The 23779-nt window shown below is 33.1% G+C and overlaps 1 protein-coding gene across 1 annotated transcript in view; it reads right to left on the bottom strand.

Moving 5' to 3' along the window:
- The window catches only part of LOC129218476 (battenin-like), a 64562-nt gene that overhangs the window by 18004 nt on the left and 22779 nt on the right, over positions 1 to 23779 (bottom strand). Inside the window, exons 5-9 of the mRNA XM_054852758.1 lie at positions 18852 to 18925; positions 16876 to 16961; positions 16708 to 16780; positions 12533 to 12564; positions 6500 to 6608 (exon numbers count right to left, since the gene is read on the bottom strand). Of these exons, the coding sequence (XP_054708733.1) occupies positions 6500 to 6608; positions 12533 to 12564; positions 16708 to 16780; positions 16876 to 16961; positions 18852 to 18925 (374 nt within the window). The remainder of the gene's footprint in view (positions 1 to 6499; positions 6609 to 12532; positions 12565 to 16707; positions 16781 to 16875; positions 16962 to 18851; positions 18926 to 23779) is intronic.

The following is a 23779-nucleotide window of genomic DNA, read 5'->3' as shown; positions in this document are numbered from 1 at the left end:
TGTATGAGGGAGGACCCAAAAGAAACCGAACTAATGGTGCAATGCCAATCCTAGATGTAGTAGAGTGTTCTCCAGCTAGATGGCTCAAGTAGAGACCTTCACAAACCAGCTGTGCAAGTGGCGTCAGTTTAATTGATACAGTCTGATCGTAGGGTTGGTTTTCTCAGGTGCTGTTTCTTTCCGTCTGTGAACTCATTACATGGCAGATTTAAAAGAACAAACTAAACTTGAAATTTTGCTTTTCCTGCTTGAAAAGTCGGCAATGGATTAGCTTACCAAATGTTTCAACAAGCTTTCCAGACCGATGCTATGAACCGTACATAAGTTTTTGAGTGGTTTGGGTGCTTTAAACACGGTAGCATGAATGTTGAAGATCATGCTCGCTCTGAGCGCCTTTCAACGTCTTGAAATGATGAAAACGTTGAAAAAATCTGCCAAAAAATCAATGAGAGTGGTAGTTTTATGATTGACGAAAATTTAGAAGAAACAAGCGAGTTGGAGCTCGCTAGGGCGATTGGAAGGATGGTTCCTTCAAAATGATAATGTTCCCGTACACACAACCTTTACTATTAACCGCTAATTGGCCTCTCAGGGGTGGCCAGTCGTTTTCCGACCCCCGTATTCGCCAGATCTAGCCCCCTGTGATCTTTTTCTGTTCCTAAGGATGAAAAAAAATCTGAAAATGAAGATTTTGATTATGTAGAGGCTGTAAAAACTACTTCGCAACGGGCACTGGACATGGTCAAAGTTAGAGAGTTCCAGGGGAGCTTCTAACAGTGAGAAAAAAGAATTAATAAGTGTATTGCATCTAAGGGTTAACACTTTAAAGGAGACAAAACAAATTTTGTGAATAAACTAGTATATAAATATTTTAGAACAAAAATCCGGTTATTTTTGGGTCCCCCTCGTATACAGCAACCCTTCATTATAGCGCTAATTCAAATATATCACCTGTTTCCTCTATCCTCTGAAAAATTAAACGTAATCAAACTTTGTTCAAAGTTTGAGATCACTTTACATAGTAAAAACATGGTATTTCTCAGAAAAATTCTCGACTTCCCTTTTTAGCTGATAAATAAAACAGGGATATACAATAGGGTGGGCCGAAAAAAACTAATTTTTTTATTTTGAAGTTGTAATAATACGGAAAAGTTGTGAATTATAAAGACAAAAAAAAGGAAAGAAAAGAATTATATAAGTCCATGGACATCTTCTGGTAGCGCATAGGCCCGAAAGTTTCACAAAATATGAAAAAAAAAAAAAAAAACCAGTCCCGTTATTTTGCCATCCCAGAGCTCAAACATGTGGCGGAATGGCAACTTATTGAAAGGTAGAAGACAAACTGCCCAATGCACAGGCATATACAGTGGCTCCCAAAAGCGTTCTTATACTTATGACTTTCAATGCAATAGGAGCCTATCCATTGGTTACAATTAATATTTTGGAATTGGTATTTAATTATAAAATCTAAGATCCATTTTCAACAAAACTACATAAATTTTTTTTAAAAATATTAAAACTTAATTTTTTAAAAATAAAAAACCAAAAAGTGCCAGAAATTTTATCTCACAAAAGTCTTTGTACACTTTAAAAAATGTCTATTTTTTGTTGAATAATCTAACTTTTTATTAAGTTATTATTGAGTAGAATATCATGCAGTATCAAAAACACCTTTTAAACGCCTGGGAATAGATTCTATTCTTTTTTCTTTCTTTTTGCATTATTTCTGAGTAAGTGTTCAACCACACTTCGAGTCTTACTGTTTCTAGCTCTATTTTCGTTTCAAAGCCATATTTTCATAACCTAGCTTCCAGATATCTCTAAATATGGTACATTAAGTTCAAATCTTGAGATTGGGAGATTTCTAAACTTTAGAACAATTTTTGAGGCACTAGACGCAAACGTTGAAAACCGTGTGCTTCTTATCGTTATCTTAATAAAAAAACATAGTTGTTTCCGATAACCAAATTTGTGGCTAAGAGTTTAAAATTGGTGTTTAAAATGTTTAAATGAACAGCATGATTCATTATTTCATCAAAAAATTCCAAACTACGAAGTCCTGATGCTGATATGCACCCTCACACAAGAATACCTTCACCGTCCTGATTAACTGCTCCAACTAAGTTTTTAAGATTAAGTTCCTAATTTTTTCTTCTATTTACAATTATACAACAATTTAACCAAAAATGTTGAATTCATTTTTATCTGTAAGTAAGACATAACTCCAAAATGTTTTCAGCTTATTTATCATTGATTTTGCGACGAAAAGCGTAAGCTTTCTGTTTTTCACACTGCCAAGAAAATTTCTGTGGGAAGAGGTCCCATTTAATCCAGCTAATCAGAGAACTTGGCTAAAAATTTTAGGTGAAAATTAAATGTAGAAATTTTCATTTAACTCTGCAGAAACTTTTACAGCACTCAAATGTGTGTTTTTCATAAATTTTTTAACTGTAAATCTCCAATCACGCTTTGTCAACTTTGCCGGTTGACCTATTCTTACCTTTTTGCGGTCCGATTCTTTTCTTTAAAGCATTTTAGCAAGCTCTTTACTATAGAATAAAATAAATTAACTAATTTAGAGACATTTGAAACCAATTTACCTCCACTGTGAGGAAAAAATTCAAATTTCGAATGGTGTTTGTGGTTTTTTACGAATACCAGCCATTTTAAAGTAATAAGCACAATATTAAGGAATAAATAAACAAGAAATTAAAGCCAAATAACTTTTAAGGGTCAACACAATGCAAAAATAATAAAAAAACGACATATGATAAATTTTAATCATGAATTTATTCGAAAATGTTTGAGCATACGATGACTTTTGTGGCATATTATTTCTCTGTCTCTTCGTTTTTTGACCCATTTCAAAAAGAAGATCCGTCAGTATTTTGAAATAACTACAGGGTTTTATTTGAAGGAATGATGTGAAAAAATATTGGACTTCATATTCGAATTCAGTATCGCGTTATTTTGGCTTTATTAAAAAATTTCAAAGTGCACAAACACTTTTGGGAGTCACTGTACGAGTTATCATGACCCAAACCTACAAGAGTTGCAGAAAGAAAACAGCTAGATCAAACTAAATAATAGTGCACTGTGATCACTTCTGAGAGATGCAGACTGAAAAAATAACACAGGGAAATGGCTGGTGTGATCCTAAGAAGGCGGGGATGGAGTGAAGGTGAGGGCCCCAGTCAGGTGAGTGACGTTGTGTGTATTACTGTCCGATGTCTGCGCACGAGAGTTTCTAAGGTTTTGCGCTGAGTTTTTTTTCCTATCTCATTTTCAGTTTGACTGAAAAAATACTTTGTCTTTTACATTTAAATACTGATTATTCATCAAATACCAAAAATTCATAAAAATGTAACTTTTTCATTATTTTGGGAAATTTCGGCTTCACACGTTTTGTACGATCGTACGGTCTTTATGGCAGATTTGTACGATTTTCATGTTTTTGGTTTTAATAATACGATAAATTGCGAATGGTTGAAGTTTCCTTTTGTGAGAAAGACCTGAACACAGCTGCGCACTTCTTTTTCAGACAACAGCGTGATGAACATTTTAATCTGTAAGAACTTACAGAAAAACTATTGTTTTGAACAAGTTTTTGATAGACAATTTTTGAAAGCTGCAAATTCAGCAACTTTTCAAAATTTTAAGTTCAAAAAAGTTTTTTACATTTTTTTAAATTTATCATTATTATTATTATTTTTTTTTTTTTTTGCTTATAAAAGCACAGGTCAAATGGTCAAAAAAAGCATAGTAATATAGCTGCCGCATACATTGTAAGATATTTTAAGGTTGCATATTGGCAGCTATGAACTTTTATGTGCTATTATAACTTTGAAATAAAAAAATGAGTTTTTTTGGCCCACCCTAATGTACACTCAAGTCTGTTTTTGTATGGTCTTTTTTGTGCGGTATAGGAAAATTTCAATCAGATTGGGACTCCAGTTGACAAAACTATTAATAATACGAGTGTGAGGTTATCTTCAAGTGACAACAGGAATATATATTGAATCAGCTTTTTTTGAAATGAAATTTAGTGCATTTCTAAGTGAAATCTAAATTATTTCCTTCCGTACCAGGAACTACAAGGTACAAGGTTGTAATTGCCAACTGTCAAAGTCTTAAGTAATATTCCCCTTTATGGGTAAATTATTGTTAAGTGTGTAAGAAATTAAGAGAATTTTCAGATATGGTCAATTATCTCCAGAACTACTGGGCCGATTTTAATGAAATTTAGTATGTACAAACATTGAAACAATGCAAAACAAATGCACAAGATATAAAATACACACACATGATCATAAATAACACTTGTTCGAGTTAGATTGTATGAAACAGCGGTTGCAAAATTGAACAACAAATTGGGTTTAATGGGGGTATGGTCCCCTCTAACAAACCTATGGACCTTGCAGTGTGGCTCCATACTTGAAATGAAGTAGTTTATGGGATCCTGAGGCAATTATTTCCACTCGTTCAACAATGCTGTTCTCAGACTATGGATGGTCATCAGAGAGGTGTTGCAAGTTGCTATTTTTCTCGAGAACGTCCGAGACATGCCCTATAGGATTGGAGTTTAGAGATCTGCTTGGCTAAACCCTCCTGTGAATATCCTCTGCATCCAGAAATTCGTTGACCAGAAAAGTTCTATGGGGCCTTGCATTAACATTCATTAAAACTACCTAAGGACTAACAGTACCTCTTAAGAGGTGATCATAGGGCTCCAAAACTACATCTCTATTTCTCGCAACTGTAAAAGAGCCTCTCTCAAAAACATTGGGGGGGGGGGTGCGGCCACCCAACATGATGCTTCTTCTGACCGTCAAACCACCACCATCATAATGGTCGATTTCACGCATATTGGAGGGAAGGTAGTGGGTTCATACTTCTATCCAATGAACATAGGACGATAATAGTCGGCTAAGCTGAACCAGGAGCCACTACCTGCCCTCCAATAACCACAAAATCAACCATTATGGATGAGGAGGTTTGACGGTCTGGGCAGGCATCATGTTATGGCTGCATGCACCTCCATGTCTTTGAGAGAGGCTCTGTTACAGTTGTGAGGTATAGGGATGTAGTCTTGGAGCCCTAGGCCCACCTCTTGAGGGGTGCCCTTTTAGTTTATTTTGGGTATTAAATATCTCGCCAGTTTTATGACAAACCCTAGTTTAAATTGAAAGAATCTCAATTCAGATTCAGATTAGATTTAGGAATTTAGATTTGATTGATGCTGAATTACAAAGGGAGACGCTGGCCCTATAATACCAGCAAGAACCATTCTTATGGTTATAATTCCACTTGTTTTATGTTAATAAATGTCAGTTTTGTTAAATTGATAGTTGTTTTGTGACTTGTCTACAATTGTGAACTAAGGAACAGATTTAGGAATATAATTTGAAACCTGCAAAAAATTGGAGCTGCTGGGTTGCTTCAGGGCACTTTTAGTCTTGAGTTAATTTTAATGGATGTTTACACAAGACCACATAGAATTCTTGTGGTAGACGAATTTCCTAAATGGGAGAATATTTACAGGATAGATTGGCAAAGCATATCTCTAGACCCCAATCCTATAGAGCATGTCTGGGACGCTCTTGGGAGGGCAATAGCTATTCGCAACACCACTCCTGGGACCCTCTACAGCCTGAGTATAGTGTTGTTGAACGAATGGAAAAAATTGCCCCAGGATCCCATAAACTGCTTCATTTCAAGTAAGGAGTCACACTGCGAGGCCTATATGTCTATTACAGGGGATCATATCCCCTACTAACCCAAATTTGTTTTGGTCAATTTTGCAACCGCTGTTTTATACCATCCAACTATGACGAGTGTTTTTTATGACCATGAGAGTGTGTTTTAAATTTTAGAGGACTATTTAGTTTGTATTGTTTCAATGTATGTACATACCAAATTTCATTGAAATCGGACCAGTAGTTCTGGAAATAATTGACCAAATCTGAAAATTCTCTTAATTTCTTACACCAGTGTATTATAGGCAAGAAATATGCATCAGGTGCTCAATGGGGCCAGAAGAAAAAAAAGGGGGGGGGGTTTACTCATTCTTGGTGATAAATAGTGACTCTTCACGTAATTTGGCAGAACTGAGTGAGTTGGAAATTTAAAAAGTTTGGCCAATGATACTTGAAGTTGAAGCTTTTTTTTTCTTTTTTTCCATTTTTTTTACATCCATCATATTTTATATATTTTAGACAGTTTAAGGATGAAATAGCAGTTTTTTTTTTTTTTTTTACAAAATAGTCAATTTTGTCTTAATTTAGGCAAAAATAGTCTGCATAGTTTGCAACTCATCAAAATAGGTGTAACCGTTGCTTTTTTAGTTGCCAGTGGCAGTCCTGCATTCATCATTTTTAAACTTTTAGAGTTTTAATTTTCCAATAAACTTATTTTTTTACAATTTTATTCTATTAGACAATCAGTAAATAAAAACCATTACATAATTTGTGCATGTTCTAGATATTTCAAAATTACTTACGTTATAAACATTAAAAGCGGAACTACCAGCATCACTTGCAAAGTACGCGCTGGTGATAAAACATAGCTTAGACTGGCATAGGATAAAGCTCCAGCAACGCCAGCACCACCTATATTTGCACAATATATTTATGTATTGAATCATACAGCAATGAAAGTGGGATCATTTATAAATGAATAATTTGAGGAAATTTGAAATTATACAGTAAAAATACAAAGCAAAGCTTTGACGTTAAAAATAATGAATATGAAACAATAGGATGCTCTGAAAGTTTATGACCTGTATCATAGAAATGACCTAACAAAACATTTTCAGCTCCCCAAAAAGTGTAATTACAAACCACCGTCAAAAAATCCAATTATTCTATACTTTTAGTACAATCAGAGCCCTAAGAGTTACCTCTTCGGGCTCTGATTGTAAGCAGAGGAGGGGCAGTTTGAAGCACCCTCAATGATTTTTTATTATCTAAATATACATATGCACAAGTATACTTAAACAAGACTTGAAGATATTTCAGTAAGTGTGAGCGTGAAGAATGAAAATCACTGGCTGCCACATATTGTGCCTTTGTTTGCTGCTGAAGTTTCATCAAGTCTTGTTTTCTTCGTCTTTGACTTTTTAAAATTAACCCCTGCTTTCTACTTTAATTAGTTTCTATCCAGTATATATATATATATATATATATACACAGCAAACTCCCGATTATCCATGGAATAGGGTGGCACAGTAACCGCGGATAAGCGAAAACCACGGATAACCCGAAAAAAATATGAATAACACTCACACATTGCATCTACAAACATACAATGTAAAAATGTATATATGTAAATGATAAAAAAACAATAACACAATAAACCATTTGCGATTCTACAAAAACATTTTTTTGCTTTTTCAAATGCACGCAAAATTTTAAAAAATCGGAGCCCGAGTGTCAAAAAACGAATAAATAAAAGAAAAACAATATAAAACAAAACGAAAAAAAAATGAAATAAAAGATCCAGCAGAAGAAAAAAAGGGTTTCAGTGATATTCTTTCCACCTTCTCTAGATGCAAGGGTGCCTTTTTTTTATTTATGTGTTTTATAAATACGATTGTACTTCTCTTTATTTATTTTGGAACAGACATTTTCCTCTTCTAACTGGAGAAAATGGACAATCTACAACGCGGCGCCATTTTGAAAACGGGGGACGCCATTTTGAAAATTTATCGTTTTTATCTTGTCTTGATGCATTTCGACTCAAAGGCGCCATTTCTGTTTATTCATATGTAAACCAAATGTACTAATCCTTTTCATTTAATTTGGAAAGGTCTTAACTGGTAAAAATGAACAATCTAACAACGAGACACCATTTTGAAAATGCGTAGTTTTAAAATACTGCAAAACGAAGATATAGCCATTTGTTAAGGAGAATTAAAGTTGAAAAATGAATTTAAGATAAAAAAAGCATAATTTACTAAATTGGTGTATGAAATTTGTCTATTTTTACGATTGCGTGTAAAGAAAGCCGATTTTTCGAAATAGCAATTTTTGTAACGAATTTGCCGTCATGATTGTGATTTTTGTTTCTATTCAGAACAAGAACACATAGCACAATTAGCCACAACTGCACATAAATATAATAATATATAAAATACATTAAACTACTAGCATTTCGTGGTAAAATAATTCTTAATGCTGGACTTAGAGACATCAGAAAGAAGTTTCCTCAGTTTGCCTCCTCCACGGGAATTCATTTTAGTCGAAAATCTTGTCAAGGCAAAATGATTTGTTTCCTGAACAGATAACTTCAGCTTCAGAGCAGCAAATGTGCGGGCAAAAAAATACTTTGGGTGTCGTTAACAGTACCTCCCATCCTTTCTCCTCCATTATCCGATGGCCGAAAGTTTAGTGAACAAGAGGACAATACTCCCCCCCCCCTTCATCCCCAGTGATCCGAAAGCCAAACTTTTAGTGGACAAAAGAATTTGGGGAAAGGTCACACGTCAAGACTATAGGTTTGGGAAGGTTGCATTGGCGAAAGGTATCCACATTGGCGACTAAGGTGAAAATAATGGTCGCCAAAATTTGAAAATTGGTCGCATTTGGCGACCGTGAATTTTGAGCTTTATGTATATACTTATATATATACAAAGGCAAATCAAATATAAACCAGAATTTAAAAAAAAAAATTGTATCAACCAAGAAAAAAAAAACAATTACATACACAATTCTTCCTTTGATACACATTTTCTCTACTAGATTGCCAAGTTCCTGATGCTGTTGTGATAGAAAGGAGAGAGACATGTGCAGATAAAGTTACACACAAAACTCTTCTACACTTGCATCATCATCAAATTGTTAGCCTCCTATGTCTTTCTTGAGAGGTCTAAACAAATTGCAGTCACAGAGTGAAAATCTGGACTGTACGAAACGATTTCTAGACATGGCTGATGAAATTTTTTCCCCACTTTAAAGCAGAAGCATGCGCCCTTGCATTTTCATGGAGAAGAATGAAGTTACCACTTGTTGTTGTTTTTTGTTAGGATATGCAGCTTGTGCTTTATACAAAAGGCTACAGTAATAGCTTGCATTAGTTTTTCTTCAATAATGTCACAAATGGCAAAAATGTTGTCTACAGTGATGCTCTTCTGCAGTTTCTTTTCATTAGGTTAATTTTCTACAGCTTCTCCTCCTGCCATAAATTTTTTTAGCTTACTCTTACACTTGAGTGTGCAAAGTGTTTCTTTTATAAACTGTGCATTATGCTGTCTCAAAATTTCAGAGGGTTTGGTGCCTTCTTTTGTGAGAAAATTTAACAATGATGCATAGCTCAACAGACGTGCAAACCTCTTGCTTATTCATGGCATACTGAATCAGCCCAGATCTTCAATGTGTATGCGAACACAAAAGCCCTTGTTCAGACATCCCGAATAATATATTGGAAAGGGACCACCTCAGATTTATTACTAACAGTAGCATTAGAGTCAAGTTTTGATTTATATTTGATCTGCCCTTGTATATATATAGCTATCTATACATTTATCTATATCTTTTTTATATGATCCAGCTTCTAGTTTAGGAAGCAGTCATTACCAGAATATAAAAGCACAAATGGGAATTTGTCATACAAGAGGAGAAAAACAATCAGCAATATGGATGTATTACGCGCACAAAGCAACACAACAAACTCTAAAATGCAACTTTAGATGATCTTTGCTGATGCAAGGGAGAGGAAAAATTTAGCGCCATCCCTCAAAATCTATCAAAACTTTCGAAATTGAAGTACTAAAAACACAAAGATAAATCATCTTTGGTAACATAAGGGCAAGGGATCAGTGATAAACTTTAAAAGTCTATTTAGTGAAGACTGATTGTCATTGTTATGTTCATTGAATAGGTAAGGTAAGTTTTCATATTATTTAACCTTTAACTTAGTTGTTCTATTCTTAAGTTACTGATGTTCTTAATGAACACTGGTTCTGTTGCAAAACATTGTTTGAAAAGCAAATTGCACCAGTAAGGGGCATTATTTATGGCATTATCTTTCTCATGATATCGAGAACACTCGATATCACTCACACACACATGCTGGTTTCGACCTATGAGGCAGACCGATTAGGTAGAGGCAGTATGCAAAATTATTTGGAAATATAAGTGTGCAGTTGACAGTCGATGCTCACTTGTACAGCCATAGTAACTTTGCTAATAATTTTGGCAAGCCAACTCACTTATGGTTGAGCGGGTTAGGCTGTTTGCCTTTTTAGGGCCATTTCTCCAATGTTGTTAACTTGTTAGTTAAAACCTTGTTTTTCTAATGAACAAATGACAGGTCAATTTAAACGTAACTTAACTATATGAAAGCTAGGTGAAAAGGGCTGAATGCAATGTAAATTATGTTTTTGCTTATTTATTTTAATGTGTTTTAATGGCCATTTTAACTTTGTTACTAAATTATTGTTATTTATGTCTTTAAACGTTCTTATAACTCACCAGCTATAACTGTTGATTGGTTGGGTAAGATTTATTTTTCATGATTAATCACATGTTCCCTCCCATCCAACAGTCAGGAACGTCTTTTAAGCGATTTTTCGATACTGAATTCCAAAAATGTAATTTTAGACAGTTTAAAATGATATTCGAGGAAAGGGGTTCAAGGGCTCTACAAGAGATTCTCTTTGAAATTGAAATTCCTAAAATGCAACTGTACTCCATTCTTACAGACAGGAAGGGTAGAGGCTCAGAATATTCCCAATGAATTTTCTGAAGTTCAGATTCCAAAAAAAAGTGGTTTTAGACAATCTCTAGGGATACAAGGGAGGGTAGGGTTAGACATTCTTTCAAGAAATTTTTCTGAAATTAAAGTTCTAAAATAATTCTAGGCTACCTTTGGTGGTGGAAAAAGTGAGTACGCTCTGGGACTCCCTCCACCCCTCCTCCTTGGGTATGCCTTATCTTTTAATTATTTTAAGTAAAATTATTGTGGGAAACCTTTCATCAGTTTTTTTCCCCAAAAGCATTTGATTGCTTTAATTTTCAATAATGAAATTTTAAAATCTCGATCTAATCCTTTTTTTCGTGGGAAATATAAAGGCCAGAGAAATCACTTAAAAACTTTGAATATCATGAACTGGTGAATATTTTGCAATGATACTTTGGGTTATTTTTCCCACTTTTTAAATTTAATTTCAACTTACACTTAATTTTATTCTGAGTTCTATTTCTCTTGATAAACTTTAAGGTTGCTTACTTTTATTTTTTACCATCAAACATTTAGATAGTACTACCGGTGTGATTTTTCATAATGATATTTGAAATATATCTCTTACTCTCTATTTTAGGTTTTCATATTTCTGAAACATATGGTTGCCCATGAATTTTTCTCCATTTTGCAGCATGAAGATACTTTTTTTAAAAAAACTGAGTTTGCCACAAGTTTCTATAATGTACTGCAAACTTTTTTTTTTTCAAAACATGTTTGATGCATGCATTTTGGAACCATTAGTTAAGGCAATTTATTAAAACATTTTAAGATTTCATTTTCACTTTAAACTCTACTGGGAATAAAAATAGTTCCTTTGTTCATTCTTTTTTGTAATTATTATTTTTACTTATAACACTAGAAAGGTTTTCTCATTTTTTTGTACCCCCAAAACTAAGTTGCCGCCCCTTTTTTGGAAAACTCTGTGGTTATTTTGTGAGTATAAATCTCAATGGTATAGGTGAAAACTTTCTTAATAATACATGACATGCAAGAATCCTCCCAACTTCTAATCAAAAACCTCTCCTCTCGGCTGCTCTTTCCTGGATCCTTCATAGGGTTGGGACTTTTGAATTTTCCCCCAGCTGCAAACCCCAAACAACAGCTATTGATGAGACCGAAGAAATGTAGGGAGTGTGATAAGGTATTACTGAGTTTGAACAAATTATATACTATGCCGTAAAAAATGTAACAAATTTGTAATAGTTGTATGTGAAACATTATATGGGAGTTCCAAAAGTTAACAATCTGCATGTTAGTTAAAATTTGAAGCGAAAATTTATCTTGAACTTGAAGCATAGTGCTACATTAATTTTTCTTCTTCACGATGCGAAGGCTCGGCACCGCGCCTGTGCATCAGGAAGTCGGCAACTAGGGGCCTGGGCCTTGGGGAGAGGGAGCCATCAACAGACGCAAAAAAAAAAAAAAAAAAAAAAGAAAGAAAAGAAGGAAAGAAAAAAAGGGGGGGGGGACTCAGAATAAGAGAAAACGTAAGAATTAAGTAAAATTGACTCTTTTATATTTACTGTTGTGGAGCTTAAAATAGAGTTAATTTAGTAAACAGTTTTTGATTTTTTTCTCCCCCTTCTTTTTCTTCCCACTTTTCGTTTCATTTTTGGAGGGGGGCGAAGACATCTCTGCGGCCCTGCCTGTGCACTAATTAGTCCATATTACATATTTTAACAACAATTTAAATACATAAACAAAATTTTAAAAATCTTCTAATTTGAAAAATCATTGCTTATTTCATTCTTGCTTAAAATTTTGTAATGCAAAAAGGGGGAAAAAATCCTACCTGTACCAGATGCCCAAGCGGAAACAACATTTCTGAAAAGAGAAATAACTTCATATATATATATATATATATGTAAGACAATAGTAAGATCAAAAATCCAAGTTGCATTTCTTGAACTTAAGCCAAGTTCCTGTGATCCAAATTTTATGCAAAATTTTAATGACATTGATTACTTGGTTGCATGTACTTTTCTTTTAGCTTCACATTTTTTAAATGGCTTACAACAGTTGTACACGTCCTAAGTCACTGTGGACAAAATTTTACTACAAAGTTTAGTTTGCAATCTTTTTCTTTGGCAATTTCTCCAGTCATGAACTAAAGCAAAGTTCAGCTAACCATTCATTTTGGGAAAAAGCTTTCTTTGACATCTTTACTCCATACAAATGCAAAAAAAAAAAAAAAAAAAAAGAGAAGAAAAAGAAAAGGAAACCTTAGCAATAATTTGAACTTTGTTCCAAAATCATAAGATAAGATGGATGCATGATGATGTCACTGAATGTATAGAAAAAAGCAAGGTCATGGAGTTATCTGCTAGCCGCATTAATTTTCAGGTTGATGAAGCAAAACCAAGTGACAAAAGGATGAATCATTTTTCAGGTTTTATGACAATCAATCATATTTTTTTCTTGAGATGTTCTTCACTTACTCGTTAAAGCTCTTATCAGTTTTGATTGAAAATTTTACTTTAGAATGCCTTCTTCTCCCCCCCCCCCCACTCCAAATTTTTTTTTTAACATATATCATGACTGGTAGGAAATTACCAAGAATTTTCCGAAATTAAGAAATTCCATGACATAAGATGGCTTTTCAAACTGCTTGCCACCCTACCAATGTAAAGATAAAAATCCATACAGACTATTGATTAGAAAAGAGCAAAGAGTCGATTAAGATAGATAAATACCTTTGTGCTGAGCAGTAAAGTAAGAAAAAACAAAGTCAGAAAAGCACAAATTCGCAGATTGCTGCAGACACGTGTTTCGGCTTTACGGGGAATGCCTTGTTCAATGCAAAAAGTAATAAGCATATGGATGAAAAGACATCAGACAAAGCTTGGCTTTTGTCGGATGTCTTTTCACCCATTGCTCATTACTTTTTGAATTGAAAAAGGCATTCCCTGTAACACCAAAACACGTGTCTGCAGCAATCTGCAAATTTGTGCTTTTCTGACGTTTTTTCTTACTTTAAAGAGTCAATTATTTAAGAATTTTCATAATTTTGAATGAACATTGCACAGCATACATTTTCATCACTTACTGCAAAAATTTTTGCACTAAATATAAAGTTATCTTTTTAAAGTTTTATTTCCATAGGCAAAAAAAAGAATCTTGCTATACTTTTCATAATCTTTCTTCAAAATCTCCCATGCTATAAACTTCTGTATTGATTATTTGAAATTACATTTCATCAAGCTTGTTTTTTTATCTAGTATTAGTTATCATAACAAAACGCTGTTGACATATGCACTTGTAAAATTAAGTTTTCTTCATTATGGCAATATATATGTATGTATATATATATATATATATATATATATATATATATATATATATATATATATATATATATATACAGGGTGGTCCCGAATTCATGGTGCAAACTTTAATGGTAGGTACAGGACATTGTAACAAGGATTTATTGTATAGGAATGTATAGTCGCAAGTGACGTGGTTAGGCGTAAACAGGGGAAATAACGGCCGAAGGGAAAAACAAAGATTTTATTGAAATCGTTGCTGACAAGTGTCTTGTTAGCAGTAAGTGTTCAAAATTGCGTCCACCATTAGCGATAGATGCTTGACAGCATCGGTGCAGCGATTGGCGTACACGTTTAAAGATGCCTGGTATTTCACGCACACCTGCAGCAGCTACAAATATGCGTGCGACGAGATCCTCATTTGAGTCAACTGAAGTTTCATAAACAAAACTCTTTAGATGTCCCCATAAAAAGTAATCGAGGCTCGAGAAATCGGGAGATCGGAATGGCCAAGGGACTGGTTCACCACACCCAATCCATCTAGCACCAAACGTGGCATTTAGGTAATTCTGTACATCAATGCTGAAGTGTGCTGGCGCCCCATCGTGCTGAAACCACATGCGGTTACGAATGGCGATCGGAACATCATGCAGCAGTTGTGGTAACACTTCTTGCAGAAAAATAAGATAGCTTCCGCCACTGAGTCGCGTGGGTAGTAAGTATGGGCCAATCAAAAGTCGTTCACAATACCAGCACACACATTAATACTGAAACGTTGTTGAAATGCATGTGGACGCGTTGCATGTGGATTATCGGTTGTCCACACATGGGAATTGTGCGCATTAAAGACACCCTCGTGTGAAAATGTCGCTTCATCTGTAAATAGCACATGACCTACGAAATCCGGCTGCAACGCACATTGCTGCAACACCCACTGGCAGAAGTTCACGCGAAGAGGATAATCTGCCGGATTCAATGCTTGTACTTTCTGAAAATGGAAGGGGTGTAAGCGATTTTCCTTTAACACGCTGCATACAGTCTGATGACTCACACCTACGTCACGCGCAACAGTTCTTGTGCTTGACTCGGGTCTATCAGCCACAATGTTCAAGATGCTTTCTTCCAGCCTTGGAGTGCGTACAGCTCTTAATCGACCAGCGTCATGTCTGTTGACGTCGAACGCACCTGTTTCACAAAGTTGACGATCTAACCATTAAAAAATTCTATGATCCGCCATTCGTCGATTAGGATACTCCACGCGATGCATTCGTAACGCAGCTCTGGCGTTACCATTTGCACGGCCGTACATGTAATGCATGTCTGCTTTTTCTGCATACGTAAAGTCACCCATTGTCTACGGCAGCGCAATTGTGAATGGCGCTTTTCCCTACTGCGATGCATCATGTTCAACGGCGGCTAGAGATCTACTGCCCTCTACTAGCAGTGATACCAACCGATCACTCCATTTCTCTTTCCTTTTATTTCCCCTGTTTACGCCTTACCGCGTCACTTGTGACTATACATTCCTATACAATAAATCGTTGTTACAATGTCCTGTACCTACCATTAAAGTTTGTACCATGAATTCGGGACCACCCTGTATATATATATTAAGGATAAAAAATGTATCATCTTTGCACTTGTACATGAAAATGGCTAATTTTTGGAGATTGCAATAATTGAAAAAGGTCATCTTTGAGATCGCAATGTTTGTTAAGTGCTTGCTTTTGCAATTGCTATTTTTGATTCCTTAATTTCTTGACACGTTATTACATTCAATATTTTAAAAAGAACTAGAACTTTCAGCATTGAGAATGTTTGAAAATACATAATTAAGAGTTTTCCATTCCAGATAGTCAAACTTTTATTGTAGCACTATTATTTTCAGCTAATTTAAATATATACCTTCACAGCAGGCTTGAGTTTTGTATTATTTAACTTTTTAAAGCAATTTTACTTAAAAGAAATGGTTACTAGTATTGCCTTTAAGATCCAGTCAATATCAAGACAATCCAAATTTCAAACGACTCTAGATTTTTGAGGTTGTAATGTATATTGTATTGTTCAAAAAGGAACATGATTCAGGCTGAAATACAGTTGGTTCTCTTTTTAAAGACTTTTAAGGGACCACAAAAAATCATCCTTAAGTAGAATCTGTCCTTAAATAGAAGGCTTCTAAAACTACAGTGGAGCACCTGGGTCTGCGGAAAGTCATCTTTAAATAGAGAAAGTCGTTAAATAGAGCGTTACTAAACAAAGAACCAACTGTAGTCATAATTTGAATTTTCTCAGAAGAACAATTATTTTGCAGAAATATATCACAGGTTTTAAATAAAATGTACTACTTTCCTGTTCAGAGGTCTCTCAGATTAGAAACCACTTCAAGATTCCTGAAGTATTTCTTATTTTGTTTGAGGAACACATTTTGCTTCCTACCATTTGTGCTAATGATTTTTAGCCTGGACAACTTTAAGGGTTCTAGTTTTCTTCAAAAGACTTGTTGGGGCATAGTATACAGAATATCTACTGAAGTACAATACAATAAGTTTCCAAAAAAACTTCATCAAATCTTAAACCAGTTTAAAACGTTATATTTCTTTAGCTTTGCGAAAAAGGTGTTTTTTTTATTTGAAAATCACAATTAATAGTGAACAAAAAAACTGAATCAATACCTTTTCTCACGAAATATGAGGATAGTACTTACCTGTGATAATATGAAGAATATGATAAAAACGTAACTTCTCCTAAACCACTTGATAAAGAACAAAGAACTACACCTAAGCAAAAAAAAAAAAAATTTGCTAATTAGAACTTCAAGTCTCTAAATGACAGTTAAAATGTAATAGACAGACCAGTTAAAAGACTAACTTACCAGCAAAAGTCATCCCATGGTTTACAGAAACTGATGTGACAATAAGACTTAGAAAACTAAGACAAATTGCAACTATAATTCTAAAACTGAAAGAAAATAAAAATGATTTACAAGAAAAATAGTACTTGTTGTGTAGCAAAACTGAATTTGGGAATAGAACTCGCCAAAATATTAAACAAAGACTATTTTAGTGAAAATAAATAGAAAATATTCATTTATTCAGTTTGAAGATGTACTAATTAAATCCCAAAAACTTTTAACTGCCATTTTTTTAATTTAGCTTAAATATAATCAAAATTTAAACTGATATTCGGTAGAAAAATTATGATAAAAGTAAATTTAGTACACCGGAAAAGTTTTGGAAATCCTAGTATTACACCTCCCTCCCTTTTTTATGAAAACTACAAACTCAAACAGAACACAATGCACTAAAGATGTAAACCAACAACTATGCCTGAAAAAATTGAGAAAATGATTGCAATTAAACCCCTATAAATGCAATTTTAAGCAATCTCTGTTGACATTAGGGAGGGGAATGGAGAGAGCTGGCTCCCTCCAGAAATGTTTCTGAAATGAAAAGACTAAAAATGCATTTAATGGGTCTCATTTATCTTGTCAAGGAGGTAGGGGTTATGACCTTCTCTTGTAGCTTTTGTGTTATCCTTGAACTTGACACCAGGCATGGGCTTTGGATTGCCTCCATCGGGCACTGCACTCACATTGCTTTGCTGGTAGAATCAAAAACCTGTGATTCCCAGAATGGCATAGCTTTAAGGAGGAAATTAGCCAGTGAAAGGTTATTGCTTCGACTTAAATCCTTTTTCTTAATTCATGATTTCTTTTTTCATAAAAAGGAATTTCTTATTGAATTACAGATCATTTATTCAAATTTTTTATTTATGTTTTTTATCACAGTATGAGCTTAAGAATTCTTGGCAAACTTGAGTATCTATTTAAATATATTAAAATAATAATGTTACTTTTATTTATCAATAGCATTTTTGCATTCTACCTTATATTTAAATTAGCAATTATATTTTAAATTTTAAGTGATTATTTTCTCTTGCTATTTTAAAATTGAGAACAAAGAAATACAAGATTATTTTTATTTGAAAGTAATAACTTTAAATTAAAAAAGTACCTATAATTAGAAAATACCAGGCAATAAAACTGTTTGCTGATATATGCTAGCTACACAAAGGTTGCTGGAAAAAGTTTTATAAACAATCAAGTCAGCTGGTTGCTAGTAATAATTTTCCTCTATTAGTGGGTAGAGTTATACAAGTACAGTTTAACCTCGATTTAACGATTGTCAAGGAACTGGAAAAAGTTATCATTAAATCGAGGAGCATGGACATTTGATGCAGTCAAATCCGGACCAGCGAAGTGTATCATTAAATTGAGGAAATCGGTAAATCAGGTATCGTTAAATTGAAGTTATACTGTAATTGAATCAACTGGTCATCAGACTAAAAAATTAAAAAATATAAAATTGAAGAGTCAGTAAAAATTAAAAAAAAAAAAAAAGCCTTGAGTCCTGTTTTGCATTTTCAAGTTGAATAGGAGAAGACCTTTATTCATAAGAGTTAGGCACAGTGCCAAAAAATTCATCAATATTGGAGCCCAGGACCTTCTTGCTTGGAACCAAATGCATTGCTTCTAAGCTATGAGTGTAATAATCTCTTATTTATTTTTGTAGAAATGAATGGAGTGAGGATGTTTTTTGGCTACTGTGAATGCAGCCCTAATTTGCATGAGCTGCTAAAGAAACCGATCATTTTCAAAATCTTTTTTTTTTTTCAGAAAAGATTAAAAGCTGTTAACCAAGTGAATCTTTTAATAAACAAAGTTGTTTTCAAAGCTTTCATATTTCAATGAAGACACTTTAAGCAAGTGTAATATTGAACAGTTTATGCATAAATTACGAAATAAAAAGACAAATCATAATCGAAAAATTAGTACAAAAAATTACTTACAATATTGAAACAACAATGAATGGAGCTATCATTTTAATAAGCAGAGAAGGAATTATGTCGGCAAGTAGTATTGCCTGAAACACATATTTTTTTTTTTTTTAAGTAAAAATAATACATACATATGACAACTAGAAAATCATGAATGCAAATATTTTCAATGGGCAAAAGAACAGGTTCTAAAAAATGTCTTATAAAATTCTCCAAAGTATTAACTTCTCTTTTTTGACTTAATTTTATGTACATTAAAATATTCCTGCCAACAGTTAAAGAAAAAAAATAACAGAGATAGTATTAGCAGCACATTTGGATCGCATTTTGCTTAAACTCTCAGTAATAAAACAATTCAATTAATTTTGTTCATTAGAAAATTTGCATTTTAAGAAATAGAAGAGGCAGATTTGACTATAGGTAGAATTTTGCATCTAAGTTCTGACTCTACCAGATTCTACGAAAATTACTGTTCATCAACAGCAAAAGTTCAAGCTTTTCATCAGAAAGTGAGAGAAATGCAGCAATACAATGAGAGAAATGCAGCAATTTTTCTTTCTTTCTTTAACTTCAATCTTTTAAATATTTTTTTTCCCCCTTTTTTTACTAGAATTCTACATTACTATGAGGAAAGCACAGGATTTCGAACATTACATAGGTTATATTTTGGAAGTTTTAAATATAACTCATTTAAAAGTAACCTGACTGACACCCACAATGAGTCAGTTCTCTCTTCCATTGGAACAGTTTCTAAAACTCCAGCTACCCAAAGTGCATCAAAATTAAGATTGAAGTATGTTGATTTCTTCATGAAAAGTCATCAGATTGCAAAGAAAAATAACATTAAAAAAAAAAAAAAATCCCATTAAATCGATTCTACTTCTTTTTTTCTGGGACTGGTACAATTTTCTCCTTTACTGCTTTTGTTGCAAGTGTTTTTTCTACTTCCGCATTCCTTTGCAACATTCACCAGCTAACCAGTACTGATAAGGAAGAAGATTAACATTCCTCTTTTTCTCCTGATACAGAAGCAAGTCAAATACAGAGCCTTTGGTCTATCTCCTTAATAAAAAGAACAAAGGGGTTTAGAGAGAGAGGGTGATGATTCCAAGAAGAGGGTGGGAGTGAGTGCCCATGTGACAAACAGGTGCAATGAATTTCAGTTTCTTGCATGGTGTTGAAGCTCATTCTTCATTCAGATAGACATTTTAGTTGCTGCATTTATGCTGAAAATTATGTCGTGCAAAAAAAGCAGTTTTAGGGCTTAGAAAAAAAAAGAGATTATTGATGCAGAAAAAGAAAGTTAGCATAAGAAAAATTTCTGAGCATTTTGGGTTTGGAAAGACAAATTGGAACATTATTTAACAAGAAGAATAAAAGTAAACAACTTACTGGTTTTGCTTAGCTAAAGCAAGCAATTTACTGGGAAAGGGCCCCATCCTTTACGAAAAAGTCCATGAAATAGCAGAAGAGTTGGGCCAAACACATTTTTAACCATTGGATGGCTCGTTTAAAAAATGTTTGACCCACAATTTTTGAAACTCAAGTCAACTTGGGGTAAAGTTCAATCAGTCATTTGAACTATTGTTTAAGAAAGGACAGAGAAGCTAGAAAGTTTATGCACAGAATATGAAGCAAAAGATATTTACAATTTAAATGAAACAGGGTTGTTTTATTGACTTTTGCTAAACAAGACAATGTGCCCTATAGACGATAAATGCATAAGGGGTAAAGCTTTGAAAGAGAGACTACAAATATGTAACTTTGAAAAATCTCTCATGATTGAGAAATTCCAGAAGACAAGAAGCTTCAAAAACCTTGCAATTAGGACAAAATGGCTTACAAATCTGAATGAAAAATGAAGAAAAGCAAGACAGACAACTCAAAATCACATGCTAGCAAGCTAAACACAAAAAAAAGGGAGTATGATATTTTTTTCCACTGAACAAAACACCTGTTAGCCAACCCCTGGATCGGGGAATCATTTTTGGCATTTAAATTTGCAAACTAAAATCTTTTGCTAAGAAGCATTATGTCTAAAATATCTGACAGCAAAGATATTCAAAAAGCTAAAAAAAATCAGTCACAGTTTTTGACAAGACACAGACAGACAAAGATTGCAGATGCAGTAGAAAGTGTAAACAGTATTTGTATCCAGAACTGTTTCAAGCAAGCTGGTTTTTGAAAAGTGAAGAGAAGCATCCTTTAATTGATGCAAGCAAAACAAAATGAAGAAAATGAATTAGTTAGGCCCTTGCTTTTTTTTTTTTGCTGGTATTGAAGAGCAGATAGCAATTTAGTTACCGAAGGCGTGAAACCATAGACATCACCAGTCTTTTGAAATAAGACAAAAGTGAAGCTAATGAAGAAGATTACGATAAAGTAGAGGAAACATTTTTCTATGCAGTAGCAAATAATAAAGATGCCTTAGATCACACTCAAGCCTCAAAGCGATTTTTTATGAAGAGGGATGATCATGAAGGATAGGAATTAGCAAATAGACTGAAAATTCATGGCTGACTGAAAAAAAAAATCCTTTACATAAAAAAAAAATTACTTATTTTTTATCCAGTAAGATACAGCGGTTTATTTACTTTTTGGGTAAATACATTTATGTTAAGCCCTCCTCATTAATTTAAATTAGAATTATGCACCCATATGTTTAGTTTTCAAATGTAAGATTAAATTTTATAGGTTATTACTGGACTTCTTTATTGAAGACACTCCCCACGAACTGACCTTGATCTTAACACTGTCAGCCATTTGGAGGTTTGACTAAATTATAAAATAACAGAAGAGAAGGGAAGAAAAAAAAAACTTTTTAGGATCCATATTGTTGTTTTAAAATACTAACATAATAAATGCAGGATTTGCTACAATTACATTTGTTGTTCATAACTTCAATTAAAAAAAAAGAGATTTCCAACAGGAAAATCAAATTTTGTAGTTTACTGTGTTTTTAAATATCTTAATAACAACATTAAAAAATGAAGCAAATTTCTAAAAAATTTTTGCATGTAACATACAGAAATTAGCTGCAATATTTTTTTATTTCATTGGTCACAAGTAAGGGTTAAATTTATCATACAAAAATGAACTAAGACACTAAATAGTAACAAATCATAGGTTCAAAAAATCTTTATTTATGAAAATGCATTCTTCTAAAACTCATATGATTATATCACAAAGAGCAATTCCATATATACACTACAACACAACAGAACAGAAGGTTATACAAAAGGATACAATTATTTTTAGCTATTTTATAGAAAGATAAAATGCATCCCTTCACTTTTTGCTAGCAATATAACAGTAAAAGTATTTCCCTTGATTTTTTTAATGCTAAATCATAATTAATAGCGAGTAGTCATTATGATCCTATCATAAATGACTCATCTGAAGGATATAATTGGCCTATAGGAAGAATAAAAATATGCATAACATTCAAAATTTACCTATGAGGCATTCACTTAAAACTTTTGTCAAAGAATATGCATATTTTAAAGATTGAAAAACATTTCATTCTGACTGCAATTCTAAATGGGGAAAAAAAAAAGAACTACGCTCACAAGTAGTAAATTTTTGAGATAAATTAAATTGAATTTTTTGAGCACAGTAAAAACAATAAAGCAGAAACAATAGACAAAACTCATAAATTAAAGAATGAGAATTTGCTCCAAAATTTCATATTTAGTAAGTGAGAAGTGAAGTACATGAAGCCTTTACTTTTGAAAAGTTGTTGGTGACATTGTGATGAATAAATGTTATTCCTCAGAGTGATTACCACTACAATGAAGCAGCAACTTGTACAAAGTGAATAATTTTTGGTTCCAGAATTTTTTCCCCAATTAAAACTACTTTGGTAAGCTTCATTCTGTTAGGTGTATTTTGCACACATCACAGAACTAAGTAAGGATAAAACTAAAATGAAATTCAATCGGTAATTCAGCATTTAACTTGATAACATTTGAAATTTTAAATTTTAAACAGTTGGGGAATTTTTTAAAGAATTTTTCAAATTTAGGATTTAAGAAAAATAAAGGGCTGTTTTACAGCTTATTGAGAAAGCTTGATAATTGACAAAATAAATCCAATTTTCATAATGGATGCAAAAAAGAAGGAAAAGAAAAAAAAAGCATTTTAAAAAATGTAGTCAATATCAGATTCTCTGATACATCAAAAATGTCAAATAATTTTTTTTTAATTGTTAAATAATTTTAAAACTTCGTATGAATACATTTGTATTAAAACTTCGTATTTAATAGGACAAGGATAATGATCAATATTAAAGATTCATGTCTCATTGAAGGTAGAGGGAGACGGAGCACGTTAGACTGGTCTCAATTGTTTCAATACAATTAATATTTTTCATTTTAATTTATGACTAACGAATTACATCCATGGCCATACAAATCTTAAAATTAAATCATATGGTATTGTTACAATGAGTAAATTTTGTCCAGAAAGTGTTATTTCAATAGTGCTGAGTAATTTTCTAATGGGTTTCATCAAGATTTCAGAAAAAATTGAACTTCCTTTATTAAAGTAAGTTTGCTTAGTTTGAAACTATTTATTTTTTTTTTTTGTTTTCATTTTTGTCACAAAAAAGGAAAAAAAAAATGACATTTTTTCTGACCAACAACATGAGGCACCTTGGTCCACCTCATTGTGGGACATGTTGGAATAGACTAACCAACCCCAAGAAATTTAAAAACTTTTTTTTTCTCTCAAATCTCAGTAATTATAACAATATTATAAGTGTTTGGATATTATACATTCATTTCATGATACACATGTTAGGAAATAATAAAAACTTAGGAAAGGGGGGGGGGGGAGGAAGCAAAGATATATTTCATAATTATTTTACAAAAATTATGCTAAATTAATTTTACCAAAAGATTTGTTTCATATTTGCACTTTTTAATGATTTATATTTTCAA

This window comes from Uloborus diversus, chromosome 3 (assembly GCF_026930045.1).
Source record: "Uloborus diversus isolate 005 chromosome 3, Udiv.v.3.1, whole genome shotgun sequence".
NCBI classification, from domain to species: Eukaryota; Metazoa; Arthropoda; class Arachnida; order Araneae; family Uloboridae; genus Uloborus; species Uloborus diversus.
The sequence above is the reverse complement of the archived record's forward strand: the minus strand, read 5'-3'. Positions and strand labels throughout refer to the sequence as shown.